At 39.7% G+C, this 17,666-nt stretch overlaps 1 protein-coding gene across 1 annotated transcript in view; it reads right to left on the bottom strand.

The window, feature by feature from the left end:
* Nucleotides 1–1,050: 1,050 nt before the first annotated feature.
* Nucleotides 1,051–17,666, bottom strand: part of SERINC5 (serine incorporator 5) — a 54,514-nt gene continuing 37,898 nt past the window's right edge. The window contains exons 7-12 of the mRNA XM_068176136.1: nt 16,891–16,986; nt 13,478–13,604; nt 11,807–11,873; nt 8,671–8,710; nt 7,829–7,976; nt 1,051–7,568 (exon numbers count right to left, since the gene is read on the bottom strand). Coding sequence (XP_068032237.1) covers nt 7,421–7,568; nt 7,829–7,976; nt 8,671–8,710; nt 11,807–11,873; nt 13,478–13,604; nt 16,891–16,986 — 626 coding nt within the window. The 3' untranslated portion in view covers nt 1,051–7,420. The remainder of the gene's footprint in view (nt 7,569–7,828; nt 7,977–8,670; nt 8,711–11,806; nt 11,874–13,477; nt 13,605–16,890; nt 16,987–17,666) is intronic.

Below are 17,666 nucleotides of genomic sequence, written 5' to 3'. Positions count from 1 at the left end.
TAACTACTTTGGAGTTCAGAGTCCTGCAGCTTCTACATCAGGATCCACCCTCTCAACAAAAGTTAACTCTTTCCTGTGTGCTGCAAACACCATGGCAAATGCCATGTGCTTCAAGTGCTTCTGGTCTTCTGTTTCCTGAAGACCATCTGGTTGGAATTGTGAGGAGGGAACATCCTGCCAGGATGCTGCAGCACTGGGTGAGGGCAGCAGTGGGCAGGCTGGCAGGAGGCTATGGAGCACAGGCACTTGACTGTGTCAGTCCTTGGGCACCACTCAGAAACCTGCTCCTAGGTTGAAACACACACCCTCCCAGCTTCACGCACCAGAGCTCTCTCACACACCAAGAGCTGCACAAGGAATAACAGCCACTGCTGGAAGCTTGGTCAGCAGTTTCTCAAAACCACAGGGAACTGTGTCCTGATGTGGGTCTGGTCAGCTCCCCAGCACGGGTGCCACCAGTACCAGGAGGCAGGGTGCAGCTGGCACACAATGAAACAGGACATGGATGGTGAGAGGGAAGGAACTACCACACGTGAACACAAAGCACTTTCCCTGGTGCAGATCTCAGCATGTCAAGTTCAACAGCTCTCAGCATGTCAAGTTCAACAGCTGCCCACCCCACCATCTGGGCAAGTGAGGGAAAAAAAAAAAAAAAAAAAAAAAAAAGAAAAAAATCAGAGATCTGCATCTCAAACAGCTGCACAGTGCCACAGTGCTACACCAGCCTTGGAAGATATTTTCTTTGCACTGCCAGGGTATCTCACACATCTCAGGGAGCTGGATTGTACAGAACAGATGCCACAGACAAATCTGTGTTATGTGCCATCATCCAGTGTTACACACCAGAGAAATACAGAAATAACATGGACATTGAAGGCCTCTAATATTCCACACAGCAGCATTTTTTTGTTAAACAACATTGAAATTTAATGAAAAAAGCAACCAATTTACTTTTACTGGCTCAGTAACTGCATTATCTCATATATTTAGGTTATTTTTTTAGTTTCTTCTAGAATGAACTGACTTTGAAAATTTAATGTATCACAACAATTCATTTCAAATGTAAGAAAATTTTATTGGTCCATTAAACACTAAAACAATACATTCACTCAGTATACAAAAGGAAGTGTTCATAAAAACCATTAACATGCTAAAAAGGCCAAGCTGTTGACTATTTTACAAGTAAGATTTTACAATTCTGGAATCTTAACCAATCCTTAAAAGTTGAACTGTTACAGTTACTAAAGACCATAACACTTGCAAAAAAGTTAAGTAAACTAGCAAACCTCACTGTGCTACAGCTTAATAAAACCACATATACAAACCAAAAAGTTCCCTTGAGATATTAAGAACCTTGGAAAAGACTAATTAAAATCCCCTCACCATTAAGAAAATGTGTTTATATTTTGACTATTTTGCATCCAGTTTTTGAACATGGCATACATGAGACTGGACACCACACATCAGTGGTGAACAAAAAACAGACACTGAACCCAATTGTTCCTAGTAAATCTTTTCTCAGCTTCTGTATTACAAGTAGAATGATTTTATCTGGAAGTTAATTCTCTGCACTTTAAGTTTGCATGGATGTCCAAAGGACATCTAAGCAACTGGACTTCTATGAGTAAGAGGAAAACTAAAGCTATGGTATGTCCAGTGATCCATTACTTCCCCTTAGTTTTGCAAAATTCTTGGCTTTGCACTTTCTTCTTGCCTTCATGCTGAGGCTTCTTTGGCAAAAGCATGGCTGCAGTGCTGCACCCTGCAGCTCTGGTGAGCAAAAGCCCTGGAAGCTTTAGGCTGCTGGAGTGGTTTCAAAGCTGATGAATGTGGCTCTGAACAAGTCTGTGATAATGTCTGTACACTACGCCCTGGGAACTATCAGGGACTGGCATGCAGCAGGGAAGCCAGCATGGCTTATATCTGAAATAAGTCTTAACTTTTTAAAAACAACATTATTGAACAGGTAGGGAAAGAATCAAATCCGTATTTGATAAAAACTCCTGAACAAATGGGATTTAAGGCCTAGTTGAGACCTACAGAATTTCCTTGGGCATTAGAAAGCAATCATCATGCCAGTCTCTCAAAGCTGCTGCTTCAAACTCTGTACAGTGTGTCTACATCCCCATCCTGGCGCACTTGGGCACTCTGCCATGAGGATGTAGAAAATGCAGAGGCACACCAGTTCCTTGACCCCTGGCATTCACTTGTACAGTCATGTGAAACACTGAATTTTAACTACTGTTTACAAAACTGAAAACACAAGTAAAATGTCATGGTGTTCATTATGTGTTTCCCTCCCACAAGAACTCGTAGGCCTCTTTGGAAAACAAAGAAGCAGTTGTCACAGAGAAAAACTGATCCATGTAATAAACTATGATCCTTGACTCTGCTTCAATGCTGCAGGCTGTCCTGCTATGAAAAGGAAAGGATCAGTAAGACTTAGCAAAGAGGTCTTTGCTAGTTTCTAGCACCAAAGACATCCCATCTGACAGGTAGCACGTTGTCTGGGAATGAAGGAGGTTTACACTGCCTTTAAAAAACAAATCCTAGAAGAAAAAGGCAAGTAAAATGAGGAGATACAGCCTCCAAGCAAAAGACATTGCTTCTAAAGCCCAGAAGGAAAATGAGAGCAAAATTTTAGCTGTGGATAATCGCAACTCATATAGCCACAAGGGCATGGTCTTGTGGTATTTTGCTTCATCAACTTAGGAGAAAAGCCCAGCAGTTTATAAAATCTTTACAGCGCAGTTTTAAAATAGTCAATGGATTACTTTCTTGCTGATCTGTTCAGAGATGCCCACTATACTGTAGGCTGCCGGCCAAAGTTCAAGCAGCACTATCTTAAGTACTCAAATTTTCCTCATGCCATCATTCAAAACCAAGGAACTGTTAAAAACCAGCTTCTTCACAAGTGCAACGGTTACTTCATTAAAAGCAATGTTCCAGCCCAGAAACGGCTGCGGCAGTAGCTGACAAAGCAATTACACATGCTTCATTTATAATCTCAAAGCGCTTATAGACTTGTAAAAAGGTGCTAAAACACAAAATAAATAAATAAATAGGCATGCAGTGTTTATGATTCTGTGAGGGGACAAACCCTCTCTCTGGATTATACATACACTAGCAACACTGAATGCTGCATTTCAGAGGAAAGCAGCCCAGGCAGGATTTACCACATTAGCTGGACATGTACAAGCTGTTTGAACCTCATGAAAATGCTCGAAGGAGAAAGCTAAGAGTAGATGCAATACCTTCAATGTGTGATTGCAGTGGAGCTCTTTACTTGGCATCCAGCTTCAAGGGCTGCCCGCACACTTTGTGGAACTATGTGGCCAACGCAAAACGAGCATACCCATCTGCTTTCCACACATCCCTGGTAAAGTTTTATCATCTCATTTGATAGTCCAGTTACTTGGATTCAGACACTTGCTCTCCAAGTCTGTCCCACTTATTTTACCCCAAACAAGAACCAGTCATGACTGCGGCTCTTGGTTGCCTTCACGAAAAAAAGTAAAATTGTTCCAGTCTTAGATGATAGTGCAGGACTGAAGTCCTGTATAAACTTTATGATGGCAAATTTGACAAAGTAGAAAAAAGCCAATAAAATTGTTTCCCCTTCCCAGCAGGACTTCTGTCAAGACTGTCTGTTCCTCCAAGAGCCTACTAAAGATAGCATGAGTTAAAATTTAAATAGAGGAAATACAGTACAGGACATGTTCCCTGGTCTTGCTGTCTTTGTAAGCTTCCTCACTTCACACAGCCCAAAACCACTAGGAGCCAGAAGTGCTGCACTGCTTACATCTGGGAACAAATTCAGTGAACAAACACAGTACAAGACAGGATAGACACTGTGCTGTGAATTGCCTCAGCAGACAGTCACCTGCACTTTCAGGTATGGGGAGAGAAAGCTGACTGTTTACAACTTAAATATTAAAAAAAATTATTTATTTACAAAAGCATCAGGCTACTTGTGAGTTTTCCCACTTAATTTTCCACTGCACAGTAATACCTGAAGCAGTCTTATCCCCAAAGGTTTGTCAAGCACAGATTGTTTGGTCTTCCATGTGCACTCTGGATCTGATTGTGCCTTTTACACACTGGTGTAATCTACAAGGCAGCATCACCCAGTCACAGGCTCAGTCCAGGTTTTCCAGTTCTAGTGCCACCTGAATTAAGTTATCACAGCAGTAGGTATGAAGGCACTTCTTAACAAACTTTTTTAAAAGCCCATTTACATGAACTGTTTGGAATCTATGGGCTGGGAATTTGATTCCTTGACCCGAGCCAAGGATTTTATGTAGTTGCACATGGAAGTTCACAGTACAGATTTTACAGCAAACACTAAGACTGTAACATTTGCCTGGCCAGCAGGAAGCCTTGTCTTGGTGAGGAACTAGTGTCTTTGCACACCCAAGTGCTACTAGTTACTGTTTCCTTAGAAAGGCCTGGAAGTCCACAGCTGGATCTGGAGCACCATGGACACACAGGCCCTCAAAGTTATTTATTTCTGGGGGTTCCCCCCAAACATTTGCTCAAAGTAGACAGAACTGTGTAAACAGGCCTATTCCCACTCTGTGTATACCTGCAGATTACACACTTAAGGTGAACAGTTGTTAGTAGGGAAGGATGAAGGAGCAGCTCAGTGAGGTGAGTGCTGTGTAGGAAGAATGGACTCACGCCTCACTGTGGTTTTTCTTTTTACAGCCTTGTTTCCTCTGTGCAGAACCTACTTCCCAAAACACAAACTGTAAAACAAACAGCACAAGGAGATGCAGAAAGCCCTGATGCAAATACTAGATAAAATAAGTGTTTCTGTAAACAAGAACATCCAAGGACCAAGATTAGTACCCACATTTGTGACTGGGATGCCTGTTATGAAAGCTAGACAACAAGAATCTTTCCCTGCCCTGTAACTTGACAGAGTGTGTGCCTTCCTCTGTAAAGCTCATTTCCCTGATTGTTCTGTTACAAAAACCATGGCTAATTTAGGAAAAAAACAAAACAAAACAAAGCAAACAAACAAACAAAAAAAACCCAACCAAGTTTGCTTTCTCATAGTACAACATATATGGCACTAGAAGGTAAATCTTGCATGCCTCTTAGGATCAGGCAAGGCATGAGCCTGGACTATTTCAGTTGTAGCACACAACTGCAGCACTGGATCAAAACTGTTTGTCAGAACTGGTGGTGAGTTAGGTGGGACAACTGTTAGTCATCATTGCACAGCCCACAAGCTCTTATCTTAGAGATGGGACAGACAAATGCTTCTGGATTTCAAAAGCATTAATAAAAGCCTTCTTCAGCTGCAGAAATATCTGTGTAGCAAGACTCTAAATGCAGAGCAGAAATGTTTGACAGGTCCCCATGCTAGCAAAGCTCTTGGCAGGATCAGAACTTCCCAGTAGAAGCAAAGGGAAAGAGGAAAACCTGCCTCCCTGTCCAGAATTATTTGTTGCTCTTCTAACTCAGTGTCAAAGCCCAGCTTCAATTGCTATTTTTAACTCTTGGTGCAAAGAAGAAGAACACCAAGGCAGACATTGCTAGACAGACTCCTCCTTCCCTTAGATCTCAGGACATGTATTTTGAGGCTCTAATCATTGGGATAGGTGGCATAAGTAGACAGGACTGCAGACCTAGTGATTTTGTTTCAGGTAAGAGCTAGAAAGCTCCAAAGAGGACAGAAGCCCTGGGATACCGTAACAAGAAGGCAGCTACAAAATGGCAATGAAAACAAGATGAGAATCAAGATCCAATATGTTAAGATTACTCACCAGGCGGGCATTATTCATTAACTATTACAACAGAACAACTAAGGCAAGCAAATCTTTTGCTGGCATCCATGTTGTGCTTTTCTTTGATTTGCAGAAAGCAGTGGATGAAGATTTAAGGCTCAATCATATTTTTAAAAAAAGAGAGCTGCTAATTGGTTGATATTTTACACTGTACATGTGTGTGAATATACATGTTGAGTGAGAGAAGACAAAAACCACCAGGACTAGCTCAAGTCATAAATTCATCCCACCAGAATGCAGATAAACATGGAGGTTCAACCTTTTTCAGCATTCAGGGCATTTGAGCTGTTGTTTTGCCACCAAATCATCTGCTTAAATTAATTTTAAAAAAGGTGACAAAATAGTGTTTAATATTGTCAAGTCATTTGTACTAAGGCAGGTGCTTGTTGTATTTGTGTCTTCTGGTTTTTTCTGACTGCTTACTTCAGTGCTTGGAATAGGAGATCTGCAAGAGAATTTCTGTCTCCATTAATACATTGGCTGGCTAACTCCCATCCCAACAGCAAAACTAATATCAACAGAGGAGTATAAAAATATAGCAGTTCAAAAAAATACTTTCCAACCAACACACAAGCAGAAAAGATGATGACACACTGTAGTCCTTTTCTGACCATCAATGCATCTAAAATATTATAAAACTAGTCATGGAAACAGAACTGAAGACCTGGGAAACCTTTAGAGACAAGCTGAAACAGCAGGGCAGAAAAGTAAATGAGCACCCCACTTTTAAATTTAACAGCAAGGGGCAGTGCTCCCTTAACTATCATTTTCTCAACAGTAAGTGATGTGAATAAAGAATGTACCTTATATTACATCCCCATGCAGTACACTCAACTTTTGAGTGACCTGGTAAAGCAAAATTAGACAAAATTCAGTTTGAGAATTTGTGTGCAGAACTCCCCTTCAGGTATTAACTGGGCTAAATCTGAATTGCATAAAATATCCAAGAGGCTTTAAAGTACTAATAGAATAAATACTATCATTGGTACATTCCTTTCTCAATCTAGGTATAAAATAACTTAATATATTTATTACTTAGATAAACAATTTTTAGTATGCTTTGGCAGTCAAATTTTATATATTCTCTAATTTCTACGGAAGTATTTGGATATGGTTTTGAAAAAAAAATTATCTCAATACTACTTAAAAGAATTATATGCTGTACAGAACAGCAGTCCAAATCATCACTGCAAACTGTAAAAGAAACAGTTAATGAAAAAGTATAAAAAGGAATGAATGGGTATTTGCTGGAAGATACCAAACATTTCTGGGAAGTAAGAAGATACCATCTGCATCGTGAGTTTTTCTTTTCTTGTCAATGACACCAGAGCAAGATTGTCAGTTATCTGAAGAGTATTTCACTTATTCCAGTTTATGCAACAACTGTCTTTTCTACACACCACACATAAGCATTGTAAAGTTTCAAAACAGATTTGTTTCCTTAGGCAATGCTTGCTCATGATAATAAAAAATGGTAAAAAAAAGTCTTCAATCATTTGTTTAGTCTGACTAAAATACACATTATGGTACATTATGATAAGTGGGCAATTGGTGTTTCCTCATTAAAAAAAAAAAAAAAAAAAAAAAGAGAGAGAGAGAAAAACTTAAAATGACCTTTAGACTGTTCACACTGAGAATTCTCTGGTTGGGCAACAGAGTGGAGCAATAAGAGTCCATAAGTACAGACAGACACAAACCCAACAGGAGACCATCTTAATCCAGAAGATAGACCAGGTTCCAGTGAAGAATTTTTCGATCTGAGCACTTTCATAACTGTTAAGGGAAAAAAAAATTGAATGACACAAAATATTTCAATTAGGTTAAACCATGGAGGAAGCAAGGGAGAGCAGTCCTTTATAGAGCAAGATCTTGCTCAAGAATGCCCAAGAAAGACATGTAACGTCTCTTCAAACTTCTACCATAAGGATTGGAAACACCCACACAGCAGAACTTCCCGTTCACATCTTTCCTCTCAACACAGAGAGACGTTAATTTCTTGGCATTAAAGAAACACATTTAAAAAATACACTTACTGGAACCAATGAGTTACTGTCATCATCACATAGAGAGAAGCCAGGAAGAAAACGAAGTGGAAGTAGGCATAACTGTACACTGTGCCCTTCTTCTCATCGTAAACCACAGTCTGGCCTCCCCTTTTTTCAGCATGCTCTTCAGCATCAGCTATAAGAGATAGGAAACAAGAAAGTTATGCAAATGTAATAAGAGCTGAAAACAGCAGCTGGCTTCACAGAGAACACAGCAAAACGTCTATGGTGTGATTTGGGAAAGCGTGATTGACACAGAGTAACACTTGAACATTTTCTCATTCTCAGGGCATGGGCCTAAATCCTGAGTGAAAAAACTGGACTAAGACTGAAAGCCTGCCCTGTAACAGCTTCCTGGTTTACTGAATAGATTTTGAGCATTGAGAGCATTTAAATTGATCTGCAATTGCTCTGCAGTATTTTTCTGGCAAGTCCAAGCTGATAATCCTGATTGTACTAGGTCTGCAAACAGGACACTCCCTTGCTATCTCACTCCTCAACTGCAGTCCCTGCAGAGCTGCTGAGCCAAAAGTCCAGCAGCCAGTTACACTCACAGGCATGCCAAAACCAGAGATTACTCTTTGTATGTTGGAGGAATGAAATGTACTTTAAAGAATTATTAACTAGCCTAGTATTTTTGAAATGGTGTTGTGACATCTCTCACTTCCCTCTATAGCCTAACTTGGAGCACTTCATTTGCTTCAGTTTGCATTCAGTACTCTATTGAATGAGGGTATGAGCAGTTCTCCATCCACAGCTGTGTCCTTTCTCTCTTGGCTTTGGTCCACAAGCCACAAAAATGGTAAATTGTGCAGAGAAAATACAATTACCGTCTCCGTCAGGTACACAGCAAAAGCAGCAACGAGCTACCTGTGGAACAGACAACAGGAAGGGGTTAAGAACCTGTGCTACAGCAAAGCCAGCAACTTGGGAGGGAAGGTCTGTTAGGTCTTAACTACAGACATAACAGACTGGTTTGTATTTCCAACCAGCACAAAACTTAAATTAGGATTTGCTCAGTAGCTCAGAACAACACTTTCCAAGCTTTGGAAAAACCTGCTCAGTAAATTTGAAGAAATGAGCCAGTCTTTAAAAATTACCCACTTTACATAACTCTAGGTCCAACACAGATTCAAATAATTATGACAAAATGATGGAAAAGCTACAATAAAGCACATTCATATTTAGGGGACTTATCTATTTGATAAGTCTGTGCATACAAGTGCTTTTTAGGACATTTCTGTACTAAGATGAAAATAAAACAAACTTTTAAAATTCTGATGCATAGGCTGGAAATTACAATTGTACCAGTGTGAAATGTACTTCTCCTTGCAAGATTTTGCTGAAATAGAGCCAGAATGAGCACAAGAAGAATGAATAAAAGCAGAAACCTGGTTTTACTATTTTATTTAAATGAAGATTTCCTATTTTTCTTAACATACTTATGGAGAAAGAAAAGCTGAAATGTGCACTTTCTGTGTTGAATGGTAATGTAAATGGACAAAAGGTGTTGACCATCCAGTAAACAAATATAAGAGTATTTCCTGCACCAGACTACAGTAAAAGTCAGCACTTTCTGTAGTGTATCACAAGTCTTATTTGTAGTCATAATATCCTTCTCTGAGATTTCTTTTGCTTGTAGTCTGATTAAGACAATGAACCCTGTTAGGAAAATTCACTTTCCTATCACATCAATCAGTCTTTATACTATGAAAGTGTGTTAACTTTGTTTACTTATATTAATTCACAGTATACTGTACAATGTAATAAGGCACTGGAATTTTACTGGACACTTTGGTATTGTTCATGCTTAAGTAAAAAAGACTAAAGGACTGCCCAGTCCTGGAAATAAGGACATTGCTTCTTGGAAACTTAGAGCTGTCCATGAAGGATAAAACATGGCCCTGGACAGCCAAGTTAAGGCCAGCATCTTAGGCCTCTAAAACACCTTTGAAACCATAGCAGCATCACAGATAAGTAGCTGTCTCAATACCGACTTAAAGGATGTCTGGATTGACAGATGAGCAGCAAGACTGCTGCAGAAATATAGTTGCTCTGCAAAGTTTTATTATTAGTAGTAATGATGGTGTGGGTGCCAGTGATAAGTCAAATCACGCTGCACCTGAATACCTGAAGGTAGAAGACCCTTGTGTAAAGTCACATTTGGGGTGCTCCAGTTTGGCTGGGACATCACATACACATGAATAATTATTTTTGCTTTGCAGTTCTAAACGTTGTGTTTTAGCTTATCCCATGTTACAGGGACTAGTTGCATGCTTTTCCAGACAGTAGGTCTTTAAAGTAAAATGTCCAGCAGAAACACCAAGTGGCAGGTTTACCCTGCATATCCCTGACTACCTGTACTCAGTAGGTTCATAAATTCAGGAAAATCCAAAAAGCTCATTTCTTCTCAAAAGACTGAGACTTTATGTAAACCCCTTATTCTCTACCTCTTTCTACTCTTGTTGTGCCAAGTCTCGCCTGCCATGCCAGCCTGCCTTATGCTGGGGCTGCACTCACATTCTGAAGCAAGCACTTGTTGATGTTCCCTTCAACACTTTGTAATTTAGTCCTGGCACAGACTGAAATTAGAAATGCTGTCACACCCGCCCTAACCCCTAACACTCAGCTGCCTCCAGCAGAGTCAACAGACCCTCTATGGGCTGGAGGCAATCAGAGTACAATTAGTTGCTTTTCACCAGACCTTTCTTTGTATTTACATTTAGTGGTTCTTGTATACTCTTTAAAACCCAACAGTCCAGAACTAATCCAGTGGGCAAGTACTCTGGCTGGTGAGATGGCCCCTCACCCTTCCCGGTGAGGGGCCACATCCCAAATCCATGCTGTGCCATTTGTCCCAGTCTTCCTGCTGCTCCTCCATAGACCCACACCTCTGGCAGAGGCCTCCTACAGTGCATGGCTGGCAGAAGAGGTGCAGGGGAACAAAAGGCTTGCTCTGCAGTGCTCCCCATCCTGTCCTTCAGCACGAGGTGGGAAGGCACAGGCCCCGTCAGGACCTGCCTAAGACAGCCCATGCCTGGTCTCAGAGCTCTGTGCCCAGCTGGCAGCAAGGGCTGGGCTGACACTGGCGCCCTGTGCAACCACAGCATCCTGCCACAGGGAAGCACCCCAGCACCCTGGCACTCCCACACTGAAACGTCTTGTGATTCCCCCCGCCCAGCTACTGCAAACACCAACGGCCTCAGCAGATACCTCTGCGGTTTTGAACTCTCACACTTTGATTAAAGACTTGTGAAATGGAAGGTAAAACTGCAGATGCAAGTAACACCAATGCAGAGACAGCTAGGCATGGAGACTCATCTTCCAAACACACACATATATTTGAAGAGCATCACTAGCAAGCCTAAGCACGGGGAAACTGTTACTTAGCAAAACCCCACTGACTTCCCAGAGTTTTCGGGGTGTTCCCAGGACAAGGAAGCCAAAGTAACAGGTAGGTAGAACAAAAACTTGCACAGCTGAAATAGGGGCAAGAAATACAGAGATTAAATTATAGACAAGAAGAAAGGAACTATTTATGTATGGAAATAAAAATAAGAGATAAGAACTTGGGATCTTAGTTGCTATGAGAACAAAGGTAACCAGGACTGAAAGTGTTCAAGAACACCTCCACTTTTTCTTCTGGTAGCTTTCCAGCATACTTTTCCTTTAAATGAGAGGACATGAGCTCATGTTGAACATAAGATTTACAGGAAATCTGCAGGATGCTGAATAAACTTCAAGAGCAGCAAATAGTTTCAGTACATAAAGGCACCTCCACAGGACCAGCAAGACCTACAGAAGGGCCAATGTGGACAAATGTTCTGATGAGTCTATACCCAGCGGCACATAGCACAGATGCTACCAAGAATAGCTTCTGTCTTCAGATTACTAGCCACAAAAACAACAGCAGTAAAAGCATGGCGAAAAGTCTACACAAAAATCCTGTGTGAAGCAAGAACTCACTTCAGTTTCAGCTGTTGCATATATTCCTCTCAGTGCCTCTGAGCTTGCACGTGTTGTTGAGGTCAAACTAGGAGGAAAAGAAGGCAGTGTCAAAGCCCTGGGCATAACTATAGCCCCAAGAGGGTAATTCTTCAACATCACAGCAAACATAAATAGTCTACTCCCATGTCTCAGCCAAGCATTTGCCTGGATGTGCTATCATCAAGCACTAAGTATGCAAAAAGTTTGTCCTGCACTAGGTAGTTAGTCCAGCCTGGCAGATGGCCACTGGCCAGCTCAGACTGAATCATGAGCTTAAAAGTAGGTCACTCCAGAAAGGTGATGAATTCACCACCATCTAACAGCAGCAAACTCTAAATGCTCCAATTTGGAAGCCAGACGAGATCTCCCCTGCTGTGCACAACCAGTGCATTTATACTCAGTTCACAGGCATCACTTTGGCTCAGCATTTCTGTAAAGGCTTTGCCAGCAAACTCACAGGTCTCTGTCAGTCAGTTTTCAAAAGCAAATTACCAGCAACTGTTGTCAGTGTACCAGTTCTTAGAAATTACTTTCTTAGTTATCTGTGGGGGAATTCTTCTGACAGGAAACTTCTTGCCCTGTCCTGCCCTTTTAGGATGGGAAATGCAAATTTCCCACTACCCACACAAGGCTTTAGTGTACACACTGAACCTTGGCAAGCAATGCTTCAAAACACCCCCCTTGAAGGTATTCTTACCTCCCCAGCTATAGGGTACACTTCAGTGGTAGGCTACATGAATACTGCCTGTCTGCTGAAACACTTCCTTGATGCACTGTAAGTGCCCTTCTAATGTGAACAAGATCCATGATATCCATATTTATATATTTTATATCAGAACAAAGTGGAACACATATGTGTATTTGATAAACAGAAAAATAAATCACTTGTTTTCACTTCACAAAAATATGAAGGGGTTTCTGTATTTTGAAGTGTATTTTGTATTTCTGAATATTGAAATACAGAAATACAGAAATATTTTGTATTTCTGAATTTTGAAGTGGACTGATCAGAAGCCAAACCAGCTCAAAAACCTGCCGCAGACAGGCAGTGCTGTCTCCTGACAAGCTGCACAGGCAAAAAAAAGACACACCACCTTCCAATCCTCGGTGACTCCCTGTCCCAGAATATAACTTAATTTATTGAAGTGAGCTGGAATAATACAAACTAAGCATCAAAGGTGAGCAGCACAGGCACAAGAAGCGGTTTTTTAGAGCAGATCAATGGCAATACTGATGCTCATTATTTGTTCAAAGGAAGCCCTAAACCTTCCTAACGGTTCATTTTTTTAAAGACCATCAAGGACGGTCATAGTCTCTGCTAGGAGGCTATAAAAATTTCAGACAGATTTTTCAGGTGAATGTAACTGCATAGAGTTTTAGAGTTTAATGCTGAGATTATCTGGGATCATGGACAGATGGAATTTCTTTCCCTCCTTCTCTAGATCTAAATTACCCTATTTAATTTTAATGAGATATATTTGTTTTAAGACTTGTATTATCTTGTTGAACATTTTTAGCTAAAAAAATCTAAAATTCTGAAGCTTTATTCCACATCGCTCTGTGACTTTGCATGAGGCCTACTGTAAGTCTTTACTCTTTGGACCACAACATTGCATTTACAGAAAGGTAACTGCAAACTCTCAAACTTACCAAGAATATAAAATGCAGCCAAACAGAATCGTAGTACCCAAGCCAGTAACCAGGTTTTCATCTCTGTGCAGGCCTTGACTAAATTCAGGTACACAGATTGTGATATTCCGGTTGTTTTCATCCAGGACTTCAAAAACAAACAAAAAGAACAGTTTGCAGAGCTCATTTAATTGCATTTTAAAGTAATCTTCAGACTGAAGGCTTTAATTGAATTTTTATCATCTGACAGTAGGTAGGTAAATTTCAGTTGTTTCTTTCTATCTCTTAGAAAGATCACAGAGAAAAAAATGGGTAAATATGACCTGGCAGACTGTGTTTCAGACAAAACAAAAATGCAACTTAGTAGGGTAGCAAAATTTCCTGTCTGACCACAACAGACAAACAAGGAAAGAAAACAACTGTTTTGTGAACTAAAAAATAGGAAGCTGGTAGTCTGCCAACACTTCACCCAAGGCTACAAAACCATGTAAGACCAAGACAGTACAGACCTCAGACCAGAAATCTTTTTAACAGCAAGGGTGCCTTGAGAACAGTTATGAAATCCATACACAGTAAAAAAAGGTGGTCGGTAGTTGCCCTGTTCTCAGTTAAATCAATGTTAGGTAAGTTCATGGCAAACCTGAGTTACAGGGCCTGGGACCCCATAGTAAGTACCAGCACCTCACACCTTTTCTAGCACATGCCACTGTGAAAGCTGACAAGCTAATGTGGAGTCCTTATCACACAGACAGGCGAAGAAGGAGCACTCTGAGAGCAGATGGTAACTGTGAAAATTCTCAGGCATGGGAAGACTAGGAGGTCTGAGAGTTTGCTTGATGCGTACTCTAAGAAATGCAATAACCACTCTTGCAATATATACAAGAAGAATTAGAACATTCACTTAACTGCTGAAGACTTTGTTAAGCATGAAGCAACACAAGGCACAGATTTAATTCCACATATTACTTTCTTCCCCTTCTTCTTCTTTTTACACTGTGGCAAGACTTTTGAGTAACTCAGATGCCTTCTAAATTAAATTTTATATTAATTCAAAACATAACTAAAGTTCCGTAAGTAAATTTTACACTTGAATACTGTCTGGTTTACTTCCTAACTCTAGAATACTCTTGCGTGTATATCTGTACCTACACAAGTATGACAGACTTCTTCCCCCACTTCTCCCCTTTCTTTTTGTGAGGTGTCTGTAAAAACTTTTCCTTCCTGTCATTGGACGTATTTTCCTCTAGCTATTGTTGTTTCAGCTATTGAACACTAAAGTTGGGCAATAATAAAGGGTGTACTAACTGAAACCAGAAAAATCTTCTCTAAGTGAAAATAATGCTTCCAATGCAAACATATGAATCTGACATTTATTTGGGTAAAGGAAAGTTTGAACTGTGCTGTAAAGTCTTGCTCTGGTTTTGCTGTGTCAAGAACTTAAAACTGTAGCGAGTTCCGTACTCCTGAACTGCCATACTAGAGGCTGAAAGGCAAGTGGAGTTCAAGAACTCTACTGAAGAACAGCATCATCTCAGCTGCAACCTATCTCTGAGACATAACTCCAAGTCCTTTCTTGGAATATTTCCTCACAAAACGAAATACAAGTGGTACTCAAGTTTTTGCTTCATTAGGAGTCCAGGCCTACCTAGCAGACTAATTCTAGGAGAAAAAAAATGTCATATTAGTGTCCACTTTGATGGCCAGCATCTACTAAGTGGACCTTGTAAACTTTTGGATGGAGGTGATCACCCAGCTTCTTCCACAGGAATCCAAGAGCCATTTGCACCAATCCTTTCCTATCATGTGACCTAACACATTATGTATTTTCTCATATTCAGTATTACGAGAACATGTACTTGTCATAGGACGAATAGACTACAAGACTGTGAGAAACTTGTTAATAGGAAATGGTGCAACAGATGCAACTCACCCAAGGTAAGTGCCCCTAGACCAAAGCATTTAACACACAGGGATAATGCCAATTGCACAATCTCTTGGCTGCACAGATTTATTTGCACCATTTGCATTTTTTTCTGTGAAGACTGTGAAAAATGCATATTATATAAATGGCTCTTTACAAATGTTAAAGTTAATACCATATGTGTTGTGAAAAATGCATATTATATGATTGGCTCTTCGCAAATATTGAAAGGAATACTGTATGTCTTATGTTGGAAAGTTATATTGTATTAATTTCTTTGTAGTACTGTATTAATCCTTTTTAAAGTAATGGTGGTAAATATAGTTTTTAGGCTATTGCATAATATTAAAATAGAAACTATGTGATGTAAGACACTTTCAGTAAGTAGCTCAAGAAATGAATAAGATAATCAAGAAATTCTTCGCATACTGATAACAGTGACAAGACACCAAAAATTCCAAAGAATTATCAGGACTGTTTAGACTTCTTCCAGACTTCTAGGAGCCAAGAAATTAATTTACAAAATGAAGGGGGGGGGACAGAAATTAAGCAGAGGACATCCTTTGTTCAAAAAGAATGTTTGCATCATGTATGAGATATATGAATATGCAACAGACTATTGCTTTTAAGGGTTAACCCTTTGTAAGTGAGGTATGCTTTTGTGGCTTAGTGCCCAACAGCATCCAGGCATCCGTAATGCTTTTTATTGTCCTTTATTGTCCTAACTCTGATTGTCCAAATTCTTATTGCTCTAGTTTTTATTACTATTTTTATAACTATCTTATTACTATTAAACTTTTAAAATTTTAAAACAAGTCACATGTGTTTTTCACATGTGTTATGTTGCAAAGTGCTGTATTAATCTCTTTTAAGTAGTGCTGTAATCTTTTTTTAAATAGTGTGGTAAATACAGTTTTTAAGCTAAAGCATAATATTAAAATAGAAACTATGTCATGTAAGGTAGTTTTTGTAACTAGTGCAAGAAATGGAAAAGATAATCAAGAAATTATTTGCATTATCCTGTTTGGATAGAGATAACAGCAACAAGATGCCAAGATTCCAAGAAAATAATTACTACCTCCTTATCGGGAACACTCAGACTTTGAGGAGCCAAGAAAACTGATTTACAAGATGAGGAGGGAAAGCTAAATTTAAGCAGAAACACCTTGGTTTGAAAAGCAATGTCTGAATCATGTATGAGATACATGAATATGCAATACTCTATTGCTTTTAAGAGGTAATCCTTTTTTTGTGAGGTGTGCTTTGTGGCAGAATGCAAGGCACCCAGACATCCATAACTGTTTGCTTTTTATTGTCTCTTGTTATCCTAATTTTTATTACTATTTTCATTACTATTAAACTTCTAATTTTAAACACAAGTGAATGGTGTTTTTCACAAAGACCAAACCCAACATTTCTATATCCCTGAGTCAGTGAATCCAGGTTTGCTAAATTCTTGCTTTTAATACACAACATCTTTAAAAGCATTTACATAAATCATTAGATAACTTACTAGTTTCTGGTGGTTTGCTGGATAGTGCTGAGAAAGTGAGGTACATGACATAGCAGCTGATGACTCCTGACTGCAGCAAGCCAGAATGGGGCTGGCCTTTACAAGAATGAGGAAAATGAGTTATTTTTATAGACACGTTAGCAAACTGAAAAAGAAATTTATATCCTTTAAAGAACAGCACATCAGTATCTTTTTTTTTCACTTAAGGCAGTTAATAAGTGTCTGAGGCAGTTTAGATATAGTTCTGCTGTCCAATAAAGAGAAGAAAGTCTATCCTTTAGTTCTGTGTTTTAGGAAAGCATTAGTGATTCTCATGTAAGTAAATAATCACCTCTGTGCTTTTGTCAAACACAGCTGCTTTTCAAAAGCTGCCACAATAGTTTTATTTGCCTGTAAAATCTCTGCTGGAGTCACTCTACTATTTTCAGGCCCAATGTATGCAAGATACTAACAGCAAACACAGTATATAAAATACAGGTAGCAACTCCACCAGTAGCAAACTTTACAAATGATAAATCCTAAGAAGTCAAAAGTAAATGGTAAAACAGTAGTGAGTTTGAGAGCTACCACTCTGACTTAGGTAAACTTCACAACACAGTGCCAGGCATCAGCAGGTGGGTGTTCTCTACACTATGTGCTTGATGGCACACCCAGAACGTCTCACACCTCTGTAGTTTCAGCAGTCAAGCTGACAATGAGCGACAGCACTTCCCAATGTAGATAAAGAGTCAAAAGCAGCACCAACTCTGAACTATCATTAGATTTTCTGCCCAGAC

Source organism: Anomalospiza imberbis, chromosome Z (assembly GCF_031753505.1).
Source record: "Anomalospiza imberbis isolate Cuckoo-Finch-1a 21T00152 chromosome Z, ASM3175350v1, whole genome shotgun sequence".
Lineage (NCBI taxonomy): Eukaryota > Metazoa > Chordata > Aves > Passeriformes > Viduidae > Anomalospiza > Anomalospiza imberbis.
This window is presented reverse-complemented; position numbering and strand designations above follow the sequence as displayed.